This window comes from Athene noctua, chromosome 28, assembly GCF_965140245.1.
Source record: "Athene noctua chromosome 28, bAthNoc1.hap1.1, whole genome shotgun sequence".
NCBI lineage: Eukaryota > Metazoa > Chordata > Aves > Strigiformes > Strigidae > Athene > Athene noctua.
The window spans coordinates 4,578,931-4,599,408 of NC_134064.1; the positions used below are offsets into that span (position 1 = coordinate 4,578,931).

Genomic DNA, 20,478 nt, shown 5'->3' on the forward strand with positions numbered 1-20,478 from the left:
AGGGCAGGGGGCTGGGGGGGGGACACAGTCAATAGGGGTCACCTTGGGGTCCCCTTCAGAGCCAGGGTGCCAAGGGTCTGGGAGTGAATTCCTAGGGAGGGGGAAGCTGGAAAAACCTTTGGGAAAAGGCACCCCTGCTCAGGGGTCCCCCCACGCATGGGGACCAGTGGGAAGTACCCTTGTTCCTTCCAGCCCAGGGACCAGCTTTGGGGGGGCCTGGGGCCACCCTCTGCATGGAGCTGGGGGGGGGCCTCAGGGCTTCCCAGGGGAACACCCTTGCTGGGACTCAGCTGAGCTCATTAAACCTCCATGAGCCCCCCGCAGCAGACCAGTTAAACCCCTTTAAGGAAGGGTTAAGCCAGTTTAGTGTGATTTGGTAGTCTATTGATGTGAAGGTTAATCTGGTATAAGTGCATCGCCACTGGGGATTTGGGCCAATTTAACTAGTCTGTCTCCCTGTTTTGTCTGTACGACTTAAGGAAGGGTCCAGCCTGCTCTCCCCTTCATCTCGGGCTGCAGAGAGCCCCTGAAAGAGGGAGAAAATAAACCGGGGACTGAAGAGAAGAGCCACATGCAGGATGAATCTGAAACAGTGCTATTTATAGACGTCCCTGCTCAGCCGGCCTAAATTCCACGTAGGTCCCTGTGCCCGGCTGGCTGCGGGGGGCAGCGGGTGGGTGAAGCACCCAGGTCCCACCAGCCTGTTTCACCCTGTTGGGGTGACTCGTGGGACCAGGCTCAGCCCAATCTGAGTCAGAGCGGAGGATGCTTCTTCCTCATCCCCAGCTCCTCATTAACCCTCTGCCCCAGGGCTTTCCCACGAGCATCGCCCAGCCCAGGCGGTGAGATGTCAAGGACTGGGAATGGGTGTTTGTTTATTTTATTTTAATTTTTTTTCGCTGTCATCCCTAAAGGGCTGTAATCACAATTAGGGCATCCACGAGGCACGGGGCAGAGACACACCTTCTTGCCAGGGTGCAGCGTCCGGGAGAAGGGAGGGAGAGGAGGGAGGAAGAAAGGTGAAAGCACCTGCCTGGGGTAGGTGACCCCTCCATAACCCAGTCGCCGTGCTGTACCCTGCCCACGCAGAGCCCCTGGGTGGGAGGTTGAGCAGAGGCCACACCTGAGGGTTTCTCAATGCTTTACCTCCGTGCTGGCATTTGCAGCAACACTCGGTGGCTTCCCCTGTTTTTGGGAGCAGGGGAAGGTGCTTAACGCTGGAGCTCGAGCCAGAAATTTAAATCGGTGCCGAGCAGCTCCTCGGTGGGTTGCAGCAGCCTCTCAGCAAGCGTGTGTGGCTGGAGGGATGCAAATGGGAGCAAATTGCATTAGGCAGTGCCCTGGTGAGCAGCGGGGCTGAGCGGCGTGTGTGCCAGCACCGCTGGGATCCGGGAGCTGCCAGGCTGCGGAGCTGCTGGCGCTGGAGGAGAGGAGGCTCCTGCACAGCTCTGCGCCTGCCTTGTGACTGCGAAATGTATGCGCTTAATATAGGCCAAATGAAAACATTCTTCCCAAAATAGAAGACCTTCCCCAGAAAGAGCTGCAGCTCCGGCAGGAGCAGTCACAAGGTGCCTGCCGTGGCCGGGTGGGCTCTGGCAGGGGTGGGTGGGCAGCGTTGCACGCCCAGCCTGCGAGGGGGCAGGCGGCTGGCTCCCGGCGATGCCGGCCACCAAGGTCACCGGCCACCAAGGTCACCTCCTGAGGCCGCTGTGCATACCACAGCCGCCCAGTGACCCTCCCCAAAACTCACCCGATGCTGCTCTGGGAGAAGAGTTTGTGGATGGGGAGAGCACCGGCGGGGTTTGGGTGAAGGGGGGGGGATGCAGAGGCGGGTGTCTCCATGGGTGCTGCTCTCTCCTGCGGGCACGCCGGGGCAAGTGCTTGGGCTCAGGGCAGCGTCGGATGCTGCAGAGGCTGAAACGTGTTTCTGCTTGTGGTGCTGCTGGAGCTGGGGTTTGGGATGGGACGGAGCTGGCAGGAGGAAGAAGGGGGGAGCCCTGCCTGCTGCAGCGCAGGGGTGGCTCTGTGGGCTGCTGCCAGGCTCGGGGTGGAGGGGGGACCCTGCACCTTTCTATCTGCTTCTTGCCTGGCAAATCTGGACTATTCCTCCTCTCCTGAGTGCTCCTGCAATGCCCAGCTGAGGGAGAGGGGCTGGCACTGGGGGGCTCTGCCAAGGAAAGCTTTGGGAGTCCTGGGTCTGCTCTGCTGCTGGGTTTGTGCTGCACTGCATCTGCTCCTCTTGGGAGGCGACTGCAGGAGCCTGCAAGGTGCTAGAAACTTCAAAGGGCAAAATGCATCGTGGAACCCCTCCCTGATGCCCTAGAGATTCCTGCTTAGAGGGTGCTGCGGGTCCAAACCCCCTTTGGGGCTTTGACCCTTCCCCCGTGGTCACTCAGGACTTTCTCTGGTGCTGACAGTGGCAGCATTTAATCCAGCTTGCCCGGACACAGCTGCCTGCTAGGAAAATGGGGCAGGCAAGGGTTAGAGTTCAGACCTGGGGCTTTAGCAGGTAAAAAAAGAGAAAAGCCAAAAATCCTTCTCTGTTAATCTCTCCGGCTGCACCAGGGATCTGCACCCTGCGTTCTGCAAACCGCAGCGCTCTGCTGTTGCAGCCTGCAGGCTTGGGGAGGGGGGGTTTGGGAGGCCCGAATGCAACCACCCTGCTCTGTATTTTGCCCCAGCGTCTTATTAACGCTGTAGACACCCAGAAATACAGGCTCAGCTATTGAACTCTTGCACTTGTCTGATCTAGGCAGCGATATCATCTGTCTCCCCTGAGCAGGTTCAGATTCATCTTATTCCAGTAACGCACCCAAGGGCTGGCGCTGCTGCTGGGCGCTTCGCTGAGGGCAGTTTTGTTTTCTGCAGTGACAACCTGGGTCTTTTAACTCCTGATTCTTACGTGGCACTGGGCAGACCCAGCAAAACCGGAGACCACCTGGTCCAAATAAAGCTGTCACCCCCCTTAAATCCCTTTAATTCTTCCCAGAACCTTCCCATTGCCCAAGGAGAAGGAGCTGCCCCCACAAATCAGTGCAGATGCAAATTTATGGCGTGTTCTGGGACAAGCGCTTTTTTAATTCACAAAGCTCTTGCCCTGAGGGTTGGCTGGGGCAAGGTGAAGACGACCTTGTGGTGACTCAGTTGAAGCTGGGAATGAAATTGTTAGCCGTGCAAAGAGGGAAATGTGAGGACAGCCTATGAAGAGGTGAGATAAAGAGGCACAGCGTGGCCAGGGCATGGCTGGAGGTGCAGCAGGTTATGAATGGGGAGAGAGGATGCGGTTTTTTTTCTGCTTCCTTTGCTGATTGCTATGGAAAAAAAATAATCTGAAAAATAGGCTTCCTGCAATACAAAGATTGAGGGAATTCCCCTGGCTGCTGAGGCTCTGCTAAGTCCTTACAGTCTTGCTGGTGGATATCAACAGTGTAAATATTTTTCTTCAGCTGTTGTTCAGAATATAGGAATTGGTTTCTGAGTTTCTCGGGACTCTCTGTGGGACCCTCATGGGGAAACTGAGGCAGAGAGGAGCCCGAATCAGAGGAAAATGCTGGACCTTGAAGGAAGAGCTGAGCTCTTTCTGCAGCAGCTGAGCTGGGCCAATGCTTGGGGGTCTTGGGTGGGAGTGCAAGGAGCAGATTTATTGCCCAGAAATGCCTTTGCTCATGCAAAGCAAAGTGAACTCTCGTTTTCATGAGCATTAGAGCAAAGCAACAGTCTTGGCTCTGTGGAAAGAAAGGGATAGAGTTTCTAACGGACTTTAGTGGTGAGCTGTAACTTTGCTGCAGCCTGAAACAAACTGTGAGGGGGGGGGGGGGGAAAAACCAAACCACGGTGTCACAGGCTTCCTGTGACACGGGACTGGAGAAACTCAGACCCAGCAATGCCCCCCTGCTCTGCCCCTGCAGGCAGTTAGTGTCTGGGGAGAGCCGAGGTCGCCTAATGAAATGGGATGGAGGTAAACTCAGATTCCATGAAAAAAAAAAAAAAGCTTTTTATGGTGTGGGGACTTAGTGCTGGGTGAAGTCGGAAGAAGCACCGAAGTGGATTATAAATGGCACTGGTTAATCTTCAACTAACATCAACAGGAAGCTGGCGGCTTGGGTGGGAAATTCCAAACCTCGCAAACAATATGTTTTTGGCCCATGTCAGAGTAAAAAAAGTGGTCCCTTATGAGCATTTATGGAGAAATTCTGACCTGGAAACACTTGTTTTGCATTACAGCCCAGCTCTAAGTAAACAAACTGCAACAGAGCTGGACGTTTTACATGTGGGAGCTGTCAGATTCAGCTGATGTCCATGGGGTTCCTTGAAACACTTTGATTTGTGGTTGAGCTGTGCCCTGATGTGCTCAGCGCTCCCTGGCAAATACGTTGGGACCTTGGGAGCAGCTTACGGGGCCATGGGGGAGCGTCAAGAAGTGGGCTGCAAAGGACTGGGGGGCTCAGCAGCACCCAGGTGGGTGGGTGCCTCCTCTGCACCAAGCCACCCCCTCCTTCCCTCTGCAAGCACCCGTTTCGTGGCCCCGTGGATCAGCCGGTGTGTGTAACTTGGCGCCCAACACGGGTGCTCTGGCTTTCGCTTGGGCTCTGTCGCAATTGTTAAAGCAAACCCCAGACTTCTCCTTTCCTTCCCTGCCTTAAGGTAGTTTCCTTTCCCAAAGAACCTTTTCATCTCTAATATTAATAGAAAACGATGATTTTCCTTGCTTATGTTTTAGCTTTGCCAACTGTGAAAGACTTTTTAGTAGCTTTAGGAGCTGATTTGGTTTGCTTGGAAATTATATGTATTGCATCTCTGCCTCCTCCCAACGAGCTGAAGTGGTAGTGGGATGCAGCACGTGCCGGCAGCACTTGGGCTTCACAGCATTGCTTCTCTCATCTGATTAACCGAACGGATCTATTCAAAAGCCACGGGTTGGACTTGGTACTTCGTGAAAGCTTTATTTTTCTTTCCGAACGCTGGTTCGTTCTGGAAGTGCTGTGACCCAGAGCTGCGTCAGGACGGGGCACGGCAGGGAGCGCAGCCCACGTGGCTCCGTGCCAGGGCTGGTTCAAGCCATCCTCCAAACGAACAGCAGCTCAGGAGCAATTCCTTCCTCTCCTTCCGCTGGGGTTCGGGGGAAAGGCAGAGAGGTCAGGGTGAGCTGCGGGGTGACGCGTGCGGAGGTGCGGTGCCTAGTCTGAGCTCCGTTAAATCCCCAGGGTCGTTTTGCTGCCTGGCAAGGCAGACCCGTGCCTGGCCTGTACAGAAACGATAAACCAGAGAAGCAGGAGGGGTTTTACAGCCAGCGTTTTCAACAGTGGCTCTACAAAAGGGTGAAGCGTCTATAAGTGGAGGGCAGTATCTCATCCTTGAGTGGGAGGAGGGGGAATCCTGCATGAACATCACAGCACCGTGCCGGAGGCTTCCCAACAGCTGGAAAGACGAGATTCCTGCAGTCCTGCACTGCTTAGTCAGGAGAGGCAACAGGCAAACACCCCGGGCTTGCTGGGAGAGGAGGTTGGCTCGTGCTGGACACATTCTGTGTGTGTTTTCCCGTGGGAGGCTCCTTCTGCAGCGGGGCGGCTGCTCAGGCACGTGGGTTCTTGGTTCTCCCTGGCTGGGAGAGCTCCGGGTGCAGGCAGAGCGGAGGGGATGGGTGCTGGTGGAAACGTCCCATCCCCTGCGTGGGTTTGCCAGGCCTGGAGTATTTGTGCAGGCAGGGTGGCGTCGGGGCCGCTGTGCCGTGGCCTGGCAGCATTTTGCCGCACCAGGGCTTCCCGCTGCCTTCACAACTCCTGAGTAGGAGAAATAGGATCTTTGTAATTACTCTGCAAATAGCTTTTAGAGAGAAAGCCATAGTTCGTCTTACACAGGATGCTGCAGGAGAGATTGCTGCTCCCACGGGTTTTTCTTTCAGAGCATCCCTGGGGGATCCCTCTGCACCTTGCCTGTTGGCAAAACCCTTTCGTGCTGATCCCATTTCGTGAGGATCCTCTCAGGAGGTCTCCAGGTGGAAGTGGCTGACGTTGCCTCCGGGCGAAGGGCTTCTCCCCGCCTTTAGGCTTAAAGTAAAATAAAATACCCCTGTTCGGTCTGTTCAGGGTCCAGGCTGTCCCTGGCTTTTTGCTGTTATTTGGGTAATCGCTGCAAAGTTACTGCAGGAACCGCTTGGAGCTGGTTACTGCAAAGTGATGATGCTCCTCCGCTCCCCTGGGGCTGACCTGGGGGTCTGAGCTGCCAGGGCTGCGGCAGTGCAAGCCTTGGGTTGGCTTCGCTGCTTTCACGCTTAAATAAGCAGTAAAGACGGATGGGTTTGCCGTGGTGAGAGCCACTTTGGCAGGGTGAGTCCCTTTTCCATGTCTGCAGCTCTGTGTGTGTGTGTCCTGGTCAAAGCCACCCTCTTGCCAAGCTTTCCGCCGAGCTGTCGGCTTCCCGAGGGAAATCCTGCTTTGAAGAAACCCACCTCCCCATGGCAGAGTCCCTGGGCAGCCGCAGTGATTAACAGTCCTTGGGCTGCCATCCACACCCCCCCCCACCCTCCCCACTCCACGTGGCTTCCGTGGGACGCGGCGTTATCACCCCCCCCGGGTGAGGATATAAACCCCACTTTGGTGATCCTGACTCACGCAAACCGGCGCTTCTGACTCCGATGGGAAAAGCGTTGCTCACGTGAGCCTGTTTGCAGGATCAGGGCTCTAATTATGGGGTTTGCCCATCTTGTAGCGTGGGAACCAGAGCCATTAGCCCCTAAACCTCCAGATCATTCCCAATACATTAATGTTTCTAATTAGTTAAGCATGATGCCTTTTTCTCTCTGTAATGACAGTGGCGCTAGTACTTACTCGTGTTCGCTCTGCGTGCTGGTACTTCATTATATAATGATACAGTATGTGTTGTAATACCTATTCCCAACTGACAGTGGGGTTTTTTTTTGCATATGCCTCATCCAGAGCTGATTAGGCAATGGAGAAGACAGGCTATTGCAAATAAATGTTTGGGTCGCATCCTTTTTAATTAGCTGGGAAGTTGTCAGTGCAGAGAGGAATTAGGGCCAGGGGAGGACCCAGAGCTGGTGGATCAGCTGGAGACCATCACTGTGGGATGGGCAAGATGAAAACCTGTTGCCTGATTTAATTTTTTTTTTTTTTTTTTTTTTTTTTTGCTGCTCCTTTAGGGGATGAGCTGCCCCTTCCCCGGGCTGTGTTTTTGTTCCCAGTCCCTTCTTCCCTTCATTCCAGGGAAACCATCTCCACGGCAACCTCAAACCTCCGGGCTCTGCCTCGGAGCTGCTCGCCCATCCCCAGGACCCGGCGGGTAAGTGCCTTGGCAGGGCCAGCCGTGGTGGCCTTGGCCACCGGGTCCATCGGGCTGCGCAGGCAGAGCCCGGGTTGCTGAGGGCTGGAGTTGGGCTTGGCAGGGCCGTGGGTCTATAAACCCTCTACCCTGGCTCCCCTCATCCTCGGGGCTTGGCTTGTGCTTTGTACAGAAAAACGGGTAGCCATGGCTGTCTTCATGCAGGGGAAGCTCAGCCCTGGCTCAGGGTTCAAGGTGAACCCTTGTGCTGTTCCCCTGCAGAGGCTCTGCCTGGGCTCAGGGATGTGCTGCTCAGCGTGTCGTGGCTGGTCGTGCATCCATCCCTACTGGCCTTGCTTAGGCCGTGACCAAGCCTGACGCCAATTTTTCATCTTTTCCACCACGTTAGAGATGGGGAGAGCAGGAGCTGGAGATGGGAACTCTGTCCCCTCTCAGTGCTGGGAGTGATCGTGGCTGTGCTGGGCTCCCAGCTCGTCGCATCGTACGTGCACATCGCTGGCACCATGCAGGGGGTGGAGGCGATGCTCCTTTCTTGTACGTGGGCAAAAACAGGTCCTCTAAGATGCAGGTTCTTGCTGGGGGCTCGGTGATTCCTGGTACAGAGCAGCAGCAGGAAACGAGTTCATTTCTGGCATAACTGGGATTAATGGTGTGGAACTGGTGGAAGTGGGAATAAAAAATGACGTGTGAGGATGGGTGTGCTTTGCCTGGAGCTGGTTTTGGGGGAAGGGGGGGGCAGGGGAAGCGCTGGGTCCTGGCTCTGCCTGTGACACTCTGTCCCTCGGTCCCCGCAGGGCAGGATGAAGCTGCTGGGAGCGCTGTTGCTGGCTGCTGGCCTGCTCGGCCCTGCTGCCCAGGGAGAGCAGCACCCCCGGATGGATGAGCCCCCCCGGACCTGCTTCTTCCAGCTGCTCAGTGGTGAGGACAGCGAGTTCTGCAGGTGAGCTGCTCCCTGGTGTCCCCTCTCCAAAGCTCACTGGCCCTGGGTGTCCAGTCACACGCTGCCCTTGTCCAGTGTGTCACCTCCTGGGACAGTTAATTCCAGTGTCCCCTTTGCCAGGGCTATAAATATTGGTGGCTTTCTTCCTTTTGCCAGAAACCTGGGCCAGAGCGAAGCAGAGCAGTTGCCTGCCACGCCATCCAGCTCTTGTTTTATTCAAGCTGAGATCTTGGTGTCTCTGGTCACCTCGAGTTGTTTCCTAGTCTGTTGTGCAGAGGTTTTTAAAGTGACTTACAGCATGGGAGGTGACAAATGTTTTCTGCAGAAAGTTTCAGGGGAAGGAGGCTTACTTTTGGGGGAAGGAAAGTCCATCCTGCAGACCTCACCCCACAGAGATGCGAATGTTTACAGAGCGTGGGCATGGGAGGAGGAGGAAGGACGAGGAGGGCTTCTTCTGGAGCTGCAAGCAGGCGGTTTGCTGCTGTACCAGCCGGGCCCCCCCAGCTGAACAGCCATGGAATGTACCCCCTTATCAATTGTTTTGAGACTGAAGGTCCTTGGTTTAATCTCTTGTTGCCCGTGGGTTGCTGGAGATGGGAGGCAGAACTGGGCGAGCAGCAGCACACGGGTGCCCCTTGCCCTTGGAGTTCTTAATATCCTGCATTACTGGCAACTTCTGTATCAAAAACATCCTTTCTGCCATTTCTCAGTTAACCAAAATACTCTCTAAAGGCGTGACTTGAGCTTCTAGATTAAGGCAGGCAGAGACTTCACTTGGCCTCAGCTTCCTCCCACAAACCATGAGCTTTGAACTCAGCCTCCTTTGTGCCAGGCCCGTGCTGCTGCTGCTGTTTGCTCGGCAGCCTCCCGGGCTGCGGGATTCGAGGGTCACGTTGGTGGCAGCTAATCTTCAGGGTGGCCTTGAGACACGCTACCCACACGCTGCGGTGACCTGGCAGCCGGCCCCAGCGGCTCCTTTCTCTGTTAGATAACGCAGAAGGGGAAAGCGCTTTGTGCAGAGGCTGGAGGTGTCTGGCTGACCCGTTATTGCACTGTCCGTGCCCAAAATGCAGAGACTTGTCCCTGCTTTTATAGCAGGAGGGGGAAGCTCAGAGCTCAAAAAGCTTTTCTGGGGCCAAGGGGGAGTGGGGGCAGCTTTGCCCTCTTGCTCCCCATCTTCAAACCTCAGATTAACCTGTACGGGCCATGATTTTTTTTAAAGACTATGGAAACCACTGGGTGTATTCTGTGGTGTGCAGAGCCATAATGAATGTTTAAAGCCTTGCTGCATGTGGGGGGGGACCAGACCCCACAGTTATGGTGGAGCACAGAGTGTGTTATCCTGGTGCCCAACACCTTTGGTGGCAGCAGGTTGGATCCTGCATCCCCTGCCCAGCATCGCAGCAGCAGCTCAAGCCCAGCTGGGAAGGAGCATCCATCCTGCCCCCCCCCCCCCCCCCCCCCATCCTTGCATAGTGTGGTCTTGCCCTACAACCTCTTTTTCTCCCTCTTTTCTCCCCAGAGGGGATGTAGAAATTATCTACCCAGAGCTGGGCAACGTGGGCTGCACGTACATCCCCAGGTGCCGCTGGTACCGGCGGCGGATCAGCAGGGAGTGGGGCAGCCCCCGCGTCCGGTACCCCCAGGCTGACAAGGTGAGTCCCGGGTTGCGTCTGCTCCACGCGCCTCCGTGTCAGTTAGACACCTCTAATCGGATCATCGCAGGGGAGGAATTCCGTGGGAAATAATTGTGTACACACGCGTGCGATTGTGCTTTGGCTGGTGAACTGGGCCAGGCTGGGACACCCAAAGGGCGGGCGCTGGGTGCTGGGGGCACTCGGGGAGTTGGTCACCCAGTGCCAGGGGCGGTTTGGCACTGCTGTCCTCGGCCCAAGTGCCATCAGCCGCTCGGGTTGTGCTTGTTAAACTTTTGCCTGAAATCAGGGTGAATTTCTAAGGGTTTGTTTTGGTTTGGTTTTTAGTATTTTTCCCCATTGCTTCACAGGTTTGGTCTGAGGGTGTGCTTAAACTAAAACACTTTTTTTTTTTTTTTTAAAAAAAACCCACTTTTTTTAAAAAAAACCACTTTTTTTAAAAAAAAAAAAAATTGCAAGCATAGATTGATTTTTTTTTTTATTTTATAATTTTTTTTTTTTAATTTATTTTGCAATTGCTTGTAAACTTTTTAAAGCAAACAGGCTCTGCTGCCTGCCTGGAGAAACCAGATTGATTAATGTGAGCTCCCGGGTTGCTCAGGGCCTGTAGGATTTGTAATGGGGCTTCGGGGGTGGTGGTAACCGGTACCGGGGAGGGGGCCCGATCCCTGCTCGGACCCTCCCTCCGGGGCTGCTGTTCCCTCTCGTTGTCGCCAGGTGGCAGCATTGAACTTCCCGAGCCCCAGTTGTGCCGGACTGGGAGCACTGGGAGCCGCTGGGCTCCTGCTGGGGGGCTGCACCCGTGCTGGGGGGGGGGGTGTGTGGGGATGCCTTGAGCAGGGAAGAAGTGGGGTGTTGTGCGGGTCTCTGCGAGGTGTCGCGATGTCACCCTGCACCCCCAGGGTCCCGCTGGGACCTGACCAGTTTGGGGACCAGTTGGGTTGTAGAGGAGACCTTGTGCCTGGCCCCGTCAGCACCCCGATAACTGCCAGGAGCGGGTCCCCCATCAGTGGCTCCAGCCCTGGCAGCTGCGGATGCTTCAGCCGTAGCTAATGAGGGAGAAACTCAGCTCTTGTTGTCTTGGCTTTACCTTGAAGTGTTAAGAATCAGTTTTTCTGGCTGTTTCATTGCCGTCTGGAAAGTCTCTTCCCCCTGTTGATCACATGTTTTGAAGTATAACTTTCCCTTAAAGATGTCTGATTCTTCCAAAAAAAAAAAAAATTAAAAATAATCTTCCCTGGCAGAGGATGCTGTACACAAAATCATCCATCATTTGTGCGTTACGTTCCGGTAGTTCGAAATTCCCCAGGGATGTAGGCAGTTGCTTTTCTTTTTATTTTTGTCCTGGAAAGGGAAGGGACTTGGCTGTGGTGATGCTGGTGGGTGCTGCTCTGTCCGGTAAACGATGCTGAGGGGAGGATTTGGGGGATAAGCAGAGCCAGACCCTTGCCTGGCCGTGCCTGGGGGATGTCGGCTTTGAACTTGAAAACAAGAGCAGGTGAGTGAACCTGCCCAGGCTGGGCTTGGGGAGCTGGCTGTGCGTCACCGGTGCAGGTTTATTTTGGGATGGGATGCCGACTGGGGAGGGGGGCAGCTCCCCGGGGAGCCCCTCGCAGAGGGTCGGCAGCTCCCGCTGGCATCAGGGCTGGCTGATGGCTCGTCTCCGCTGGCAGATTTGGCACCGTTTCCTTCCAAGACAACTCGGCACATCTTGCGCTGAGGCGGCATCTGAGGACACGGGCCCCGCTGCTTCCTTGGTTTGCATTTATTCTCTCCTCTGGCCTTTGCCAGAAACACATCCCCAGCTCCACGCAGCCGGGAGGCTCCCAGCTTCTGCAGTCGTGCAAACTGGGGTTTAATTTTGGGCAAGAGGCTGGACGGCCTTAAATCCATTGCAGAGAACTGGCTCTGAATTTCCTCAGGCTTTCTTTATGGGAATACGTATGTTTTTCTTACTCCTGAACCTGTAAGGATGCTTTGGGATCACCTTTTTCCCCTCCCCCCCAAAAAAATCACCCTAAAGTGAGTGGGAACAAGAGTTGCCTCATCCTATGCCAGGGCTGAGGCGTGCATAGGCAATGGGGTTGCTTTTTATGGTTTACGATGGGATTTCTGAGGTCAGGACACTTGATTTTATTTTTTATTTTTTATTCCCAAGTGAGAATGGGAAACCTCACTCGGCTAAAGTTATCTCCATTTATGTGATGCTTCTCAGCTACGGTCCTGCCGAGGCTTGGCGATCTCGTGGATGGAGTGGTGAGAGATGGGCTGGGTAAAGGGCTGGCTACGCTTTTTCTGTCGAAATCAGTGGCAGAAAAACTCGGGGTTTGAGTATGAAAACTTGTGTAGGAAGTGTCTGCTTTCTGTGGAACACTTTGTCTCTTCAAGAAAAACAACCACCAAAAAAGCCAAATGCGGAGTGTTTGTTTTTATCTCCGGAAATATTTATCAGTTTTTCGAGGTGGGGGGACGGGATGTTTCCCATCCCTGTTCCAGATAGAGCTCATGGGTCTGGGGGGGCCCCGCGTTTCACCCTGCCTGTGCCCCAGGTCTCTGCTCGCAGCCTTGATGCTCCCTGGTGAAGGTTCTGTCGGTGTGTTTGGGTGAAGGCCCTTCAAGTAGGGCAGCATCTTGTAAAGCTGAGCTTTGGTAGGCCTGGGGGACTTTAATCCATCATTTTAGGTGTGTTTGTAGGGTTTTTTAAAAATCCCTCGCTGCTTCTCCAGTTTAGACACTGGGCCATTGCAGGCTGGCAGCCAGCTTTATCAAACATCACTGTTACTTCCCAAAAGACCCATCTTTGACTTCTTTAGTGCCGTGAAGGCAGCCGTTAGGCCTGGCTGCTATCTCTGAGCAGCACGCTCAGGCCGAGGAATAAGCCACATCGCCAGACCTGGGAGACCGGTGACGGATGGTTTGGAAACCCTTGAACTGCTGGGCGCAGCTGTACAAACCTGGGCGCGTGGTTTGGGCGCGTGGGAAGCGCCTGTCCCCGTCCCTGCGCCGTGGCAGAGCACCCTTTGGTCCGCCCTGGTGTTGCAGAACCCCGGGTGGGGTTGAGATGCAGCCCTGAGGATGCTCAGTCCTTGCTGGGAGACCCCATGGAGCATCAGATATTTGGCTCTGCGGGCAGCCTTGGGGCAGCAGGTGACAGGGAGCAAACACCAAACTCAGCCCTTAAAGGATGTGTCAGCATCTTCCTGAAAACCCCAGCAGAGGAGCTGCTGCCAGGGCCCTTTCCCAGGCCAGGGAGGAGGCAGGAGCAGGGGAGAACATCTGGATAGACGGGAAATGCGCCCTCCTTGTCCTGCCTTGATATTGCTTTGCTCAACCAAAAATAAATTGGAAAAGAAAATTGGACATCGCATCAATTTGGGGCAAGTTTATAAATTCTGCAGCTAAGCAATCCCAATAGAAAATGATAGATCGCCCACGAGCACGCGGCCCCTGCCGTGATGTATAGTCGCATTAGCCCAAACGCCGTTACATGATTCTGTTTTATTACCACTGTTGGTGGCAGACAGAAAAACAGATTACGCTTGAGATCAAATCGATAGGAACTTTATTTACTGGCCTTTTAAAAACATATTTCTGCACTTTATAAAAACATACGGTAGATGCTATTGATAGAACTTGTCTGCTTGTTAAAAAGCAATTTACCTGCCGCGATGTTCTCGGGCTGCAGTTTACGGCGCTACCTTTTACCTGCTCTTCCAGATTTGTTTTCATCGCGGGGTTTGACAACTTCCTTAGAGGTTTCTTTGGGCTGTGCTGTTGCTCCTTTAGAGTGTGGGAAAAGGGTAGGACTTGCTCTCTGGCCCAGGGGCCAGATGTCTCAAAAATAAAGTGATTTTTTTTGGTTGTTTTCGGGGTTCCTACCCCTACCTGAACTTTTAAAAATTTATTGTTTTTGCAAGACCCCTCTCCTGTCTAAACCAATCTGAGAACTTGAGCATCTTCCTGCAGCTGTACAGATCATCACCTTTTCTCAGCTCTTTCAAGAATTCTACATTTTGGTAATATCTTATTTAAAACCATTTCCATGCCAAGGAGGAGCTGCAACTGAAAAGGCAGCTGGAAAAGCCCCCCCCTCGCCATGTGAACCATGGGATGATGCCCTCACGGGTTGCATCAGGCTTAATGCGGCAGCAGCTCTTTGTGTCTAAGCCTATAACCAGCACCCCAGGGTGCTGCTCCCGGGCTGGAGAGCCAGGGTGATGTCCTGCCGTGGCACCCGTGTCCTGGGTTTGGCCGGGATTGCAGCTGTGCCCAGAGTGAACGGGCCTCTCCCAGGAGCTTGGAGTCCATGGCCAAGTCCACTCGTGGGTTAGATCCCAGCCTCGGCCCTGACTCTCCTTTTGTGAACACTTAGCGGCTGGGCTGGGGACAGTCCTGATTTATAAAGGTTTCTGTGCTCTAGGGTCTGGGGCCTATTATTTGGAAAATTACTCGTATGAGGAAATTCATTAGCTTTTAACAAAAGGAGGCGAAGGTCTGCTTAATATCCTAATTGGGATGTGCTCTAGTTGTGTCAGGCAGTGATTTGCAGCTGGCTGGAAGAGGGGGCTTCTGAGTGGCACTCAGGTTAAATTCAAGTCTCATTACAGAAGATGGTTTTAAGCAGAAGATTCCTGACAGTCTGTGTATCCTCGCTGGCTCCTAGAACCTTCTGGGGTTAAGGAGCCACCACTGTGTGTTGTTGGGTTGTTTTTTGGTTTTTTTTATTTCTCTCAATCCTGTCTGGGCTACTTAAAAAACAATGGCCCAACATTCCTTCCCGATGCTGTCAGCCAGATATTATGGGGATTAGCCCAAGCCCCCGGTGATGAACCCCTCCCTTTTGCCCTGCTGGAGCTGATGCTGGTTTGGGTTCCCATGCCCCGGGACCGCGCCGTGGCATACCAGCACCCCCGACTTCAGAGGGCGGCCAGCCCAGCGGCTCCCCGGCGCCTGGGACCGGCCCGGCTCTGCAGCGGCTGCTGAGCCGAGGGCTTGGTGCGAGGCCTGCGAGCTACCCAAGTGCCTCTTTGAGGGTGTTAAAGCAAAAAAATCTGTGCGCTGCAGGCTCTTCTGCGCTGCGTCAAGCCGTGTCCTCTGCTGACCCGCTCCCGGGCAGGACCCTGCCAGGTCTGGTTGAAACGCCGCCGCTTTGGTGGGGGGTTGTGTGGCAGAGCTGGTTCGGGGTGCAGTGTCCCCCCACCCCTCACACACTGCCGAAGCACCAGAGAGAGCATCCCTGATGGGAAGCACTTGGGGAGCACAGGGTGTTATTCCCCGACGGGCCCTTGCCCCACCGGGGGGACCGATGGGACGGCTGGTGCCACACACGATGACAACCTCCTTCCATGAGCAATCCTGGCAGAAATGTCACTTCACATCCCTTTCATTACCTACATGTTTGCTGGACATTTAACCATCCTGGACAAATAACGTTCTGGACGCTTAACTATCCTGGACAAATAATGTTCTGGACGTTTAACCATCCTGGACAAACAACGTTCCCCTCCAGGCAGAAGGATGGACTTCAGAGACAGCAAGAACCTACCGGTCATCGAGCCCGCTCTCCTCATTGCTTATGTATTGGCATCCCCACCCGCGCGGGGCAGACACTTGTGCCTATTTCAACAGCAAAATGTTTGAAGCAGCTGATGATTTTACTTTGATCCTTGTAAACACTATACAGTAATCAAAGTTTAAGCTGCTTTGGATTAAATAATTGCTTAACAATCGTATAAGACAAAGTGATTCAACAAATGACAATTAGGACTTGTGATATACAGAACAGATGCATTCAGTGTACCATATTATAATGTGCTAATACAAGATTGACAGCACAATAATAGGAGAGAACAGCCACTCAGCCTATAATTCGAAACCAAATGTGAGGCTGTCCACAGAGCTCAAATCCTAACAGGCTGTAAAATTAGAGGTAAGAAGGCACAAGTTTCACAAAGACTCATTAGCAGGTTGGCTGTGAATTTCCAGGGCGGGAGGGGGGAGAAATTTCCTGCTGGAGAATTAACTCGTAGGTTGAGATGCTGAGGGAGGGGGGAAACCTCAACCTCTGCGTGTCTGTAGGTTGGGGAGTGAGTAACCTGCATCTGCCCGGTCTCGGAGGGGCTGTACGGCCGCTGTTCCCTGCTAACACTCAAGTTTTGGAGCTGAGGGTTGTTCCTGGGCTGGGGCAGCGTCCCCCATCCTGGTGCCAGGGGAGCGTCGCTCTACAGCCCGACAACGGCGGTTAAGAACCAAAAAAAAATTAAGACTGATCTGAACCCGGAGGTCTAAAGGCCGTTCCCCACGGGAGTTGGGCGCTTCCCGAGCCCTAAATGATACTGATGGGTGACGGGGACCCCCTTTAGCCCTGTCCCTGGCGATGGAGGCAGCCGGGTTGTGCTTTCTCTGCTCGTCGGGGACGTGAGGCGCTGGGGCCGTGTGCGGGAGCGGGGGCTGCCAGTCCCCGGCGCCCTGCGGGAGCGGGGAGCGCGCCGGCACGTGCGGAGGCAGGAGCTGGGGTGCACCCTCCCCAAACCCCCACCACGGGCTGGGTGCACCCTGCCATGTGCTGCGCTCTCCTTCTAGAGCTGCTTTGGAGCCAAAGAGATCAAAGGAGCTAATATTTTCAGCTCCGGTGACAAAACAGACTTCAGCTCAGCTTGTACTTTACACACACCATGCACTTATTCCACTAACGTATAATTTTATCATATTTTATTATTAAATAAACATGCCAGAAAATATACTTTTTGTGTGTGGGGGAGGATGAAAAGGTTTGGTAATTAAAACTTCTATCCATCAACGCTTAACTCCAAGAGATAATTGTGTTGCTTCTGCAGATGTATACTTCGTATTGAATCACCCAGTTTTCTGTTAAAATTGTTGCGGGCGCTCGTGTGAGCGCGAAGCTGGGACGTGCCAGGGGCTGTACGGGATCCCAGCGGGCACCTCCTGGGGAGTGTGTGATTGATTGCACTGGCCAAGGAGCAGGAATTCAGCTTTTTGTCTTGGGGATGCTGCCTTTTTACATGGGCAAGTCGCTGCCATCGCAGGGCACCTTTGTAACCCCTTTGGTTTTAACCCGTTAATCCGAAAGTTGCACCGATGCACCCATCAGGTGGGTCTTTTGTAAAGAAAGAGATTTTTTTTTTTTAAACTGTGAAGCCAAGCTGCACTGTAGAAGCAGATGAATCTATTGAAAAATAACCTAATTTTTTTTTTAGCCTGCCCTGTGTTTGGGATTTTCCCGGGATGCTCTGGGTGCCGGCCGCAGCCTGCGCTGTCCTGCGATGTGGGCGTCGGGCACTTGGGGTTTAAGATCCTCAGCTGGGGTGACGCTAAGTGAAAAAGCTTCAAATCTCGGCTCTTCCCTCATTTAAACTCCCTACCCATTTCATTTTCGAGGAGCCCCTTAGGAAGCGCTGCCCCCACAGAACACAGAGCCGGATGCCAAAGCTCATCTGGGTTTTCAAAGTCAGATTCAACCCCGCGTCGAATCTTGACTTTTTAAAAAAGAAATCAGTGGCGGTTTGGGTGGGCAGGAGGGTTTATAGCAGGAGGCAGGCTCCTCTGGGTGCTCCTGGAACTCGCGCCTTGAAAATTGAGTTTGTGGGGTCTGAAATCGTGTTTAATTAGGGGGCGGTTGGGGCGGGCACGGCTGTTACAGGCAGGTATCGCCCTCCCTGCTCTTTGAGGAGGGGTCTGGGCGCAGCCGGGGTCTCGCTGGGATGTGAGGAGTCGCTGAGCACGTGGATGAAAAAGCTGGGAAGTGCTGGGTGCTGCTGGCTTTGGCCCAGGAGGGCCGGGGTGAATCACTCTACAGGAGAAATATCTCCCCGTGACACACACCCCGAGCTGGACCCCTCCCACGGGACTCTCCGAGCATCTCCCATCCCTGGGAAGGCTCGAGCTTGCTCTGGGCTCAGTTTGGGCACCGGAGGTTACTGATGCCCTTTGTCAGATGAAGGAGCAGCCCTCGCCAGGTCCCTTTTCCACAAGGAAACCTGCTCTGTCCAGCTTTCCCACCCCGGCTGCGCCTCCCGAGCATCCCCTCCCGCTCAGGACGGCTTCCCGGGGAGCTGGGGCTGGGAGCCGCAGCATCCCGAGGAGCCACCCCGGGGCCTTCCTCCCCTGCAGCATCTTCCCCGGTGCCTCCCCGCCAGCACTCAGGAGCCTTTTCCACAGATGAGTAATTCTTCCCAATTTGGGGGCTCCTTCCTGTGCTGTAACAACCCCGAGCTCGCCTGCCTCTTTCCAGCTGCCAATCTGCGGCAGAAATTTCCCCATTTTCCCGACGGAGGGGAGGGGATGGGGGATCTCGGTTATACAAGCTGGGGTTGGGGCGACTATTTTGGATCCCTTCTTCCTGCCTCCAAATTGCAGCTTCGAATGTGACAAGTTACAAAACACTTGAGTCATTTCTCTCTCTCTCTCTCGCGCGCGCTGCCTTTTCCCCCACAAGGAGAAGCTTGTTCGGGTTTGGGTTGTTTTATAGGGAAAAAAAAAAAAAGAAAAAAAAAAAGGGGGGGGAGGAAGGCGGCTCCCTGCTTTCCCCCCACCCTGGGTGGCTGCGTGCAGCCCACACGCAGGGTAACTCTGAGCGCTGTTTATGTAAGCTGCTCATGCTCTGCTGAGCTGCAGCGAGAGCTGTTGTCAATTCAGAGGAAAACCCACGTCTGCCCACGTAGGATCTCCCGAGCAGGGTTGTGTAACAGGGAACCAGGCAGCCGCGCTGCGCCGGGGGGCTGCCACGCGATGCTGGGGGGGGTGGAGGGGTCGGGGGGATCCTGCTTGGGGGATGTGTTGGATATCTGGGGGTGAAGGATGGGGAAAAAAGTCGGTGGTGACGGGAAAAACTGTCCCATTTGCTTTGATGTGCTGCGGGGAGAGGAGGCAGGTGGGTGTCTGCTGCTGATGATGTGTCGTGTGTCCCCCCCCGGGGGGGTTTGGGGGTGCTGGGGAGGTCCTGACCCCGTGGGCCAACACGCGTGTGTGTGGCCGAGCTTGCAGGATGCGTTTGAAACTCATCGAGTCGGCGGGCGACTTCCAGCATCTCCGTTTCTTGGGGCTTTAGAAGCAAAGAGACTTTTCTGGCAGATGAGAGTCGGTGCCGGACTCGAGGGAAATATTTTACCCCGTCTCCAGAGCCCCTCGCTGGGGCGGGTGGCCTGATGCTGAGCACACCCCGAGCTCGTGGGATGAGCACGCTGCCCTCTCCGGAAGGCGAGCAAAGCCCATACTTGTCCCTGTCACCAGTGGGTTTGCTCCAACAGCCTTAATATCCGGGGGGGGTGTTTACATCCATCGCTACAAACCCCCTCCGCACACCCCTGTAACGGGGATGGGGTGGGGGGGGGTGCATTATCATTTCAATGCTTCTTTACATAAATACAGAAGAGTAAGAAAAGCTGGTGGCTTGCGTTGCTCCCAGGCTCTGAGGAGCGCTATCTCAGTTATCGGATTTGAGTTCTTCGCCGCGTTACATTTTTATACATATTTATTCATGCAGAACAGAGGCGCCGAGCGAGTCGCCCTGCCACGGGGCTGCTGGGTGCACTGCTATACATAAGAATGCACCTTCATTTACATCCTCACTCCTTCCCCACAATTGAACTGTGTGGGTTATTTTTATTCCTCGTGTGTATTTTTTTTAATTTTTTTTTTTTTTTTTTCCTTAAAGGTGGGGGAAGGGGAGGAGTTTGTTAAAAAAAAAAAAAAACAGAAAACAACCCACAACTCTAAATTCACCTTTTTTACTTCCATTAAAAATTCCCCTCCTGAATTTTTATAAGCCATAGAAACGAGGCACGTGAGCGAGCTCCACCGGAGGAGAGAGACGAGGCCCGGGGATGAGGGGGAGGAATGCGTTTTGGGGCAAAGAGTAAGTTTAGAACTATTTTTCTCTTAACTGGAGCAGTTAGCTGCACTGCAAGCCATTCATCTTCTGATTTAATAACTTATTCTCCCTGCATGGAGATGGGGTATTATATTCCTGGATATTGCTTTTCTTGGTATCAAGTTTCAAAGACGAATCCACATTTTCTAATAAAATACATTTTCATTGTAATTGAAATAATCATTTTTCCACTCCTTGCTTTTTCCCTTTATTTTGGGTACTAGAGCTCTTCTTTCCCCCAAGTCCCTCTTTTTGGCCTGACATTTATTTATTTCCCTTCCCAAGTGACACTTTCGGCGCTGGCGATGCAAACTCTCTCGTTTTCCCCCATCCTGGCAGGGGCTCATGTGATGGGAGAAGTGCCGCCGTGGGTTTGGGCTGCCTCTAATCAAATCATAAATCAGATTTTATATTATATAATGGCCTGTTTTGCACTGGGGGGGGGTCTCCTCTGTTGCACAGTCGGGGTGCCAGTGGGTACCAGACAGCTCGGGGGGGGTTTGTGACCATTTCACACTTGGTCGACACTTTATTAACAGCAACTCGTCCCCTGGAACAAGGTTTCCCCGCGCAGCAGCCTTGTGGCCGAGGTCCTTTCTCCCTGTGGGCTGTGATGAGTTTGCAGGGCCTCGAGGACGGGGCAGAGCAGGCAGGTGGGGGTGCGGCGGGTGCGTTTGTGGTGGTGGAGGGTT

The 20,478-nt window shown here is 53.9% G+C and overlaps 1 protein-coding gene across 5 annotated transcripts in view; it reads left to right on the forward strand.

The window, feature by feature from the left end:
* Nucleotides 1-20,478, forward strand: part of PEBP4 (phosphatidylethanolamine binding protein 4) — a 79,775-nt gene that overhangs the window by 1,416 nt on the left and 57,881 nt on the right. For 2 of the 5 annotated variants that reach the window (XM_074928610.1, XM_074928609.1), the window contains exons 2-3: nucleotides 8,094-8,239; nucleotides 9,762-9,894. In XM_074928610.1, the coding sequence (XP_074784711.1) occupies nucleotides 8,100-8,239; nucleotides 9,762-9,894 (273 nt within the window). In that variant the 5' untranslated portion in view covers nucleotides 8,094-8,099. Of the gene's footprint in view, nucleotides 1-3,116; nucleotides 3,209-7,159; nucleotides 7,300-8,093; nucleotides 8,240-9,761; nucleotides 9,895-20,478 lie in introns of those variants that run through there. The other 3 variants (XM_074928608.1, XM_074928612.1, XM_074928611.1) reach the window with 3 other exon arrangements.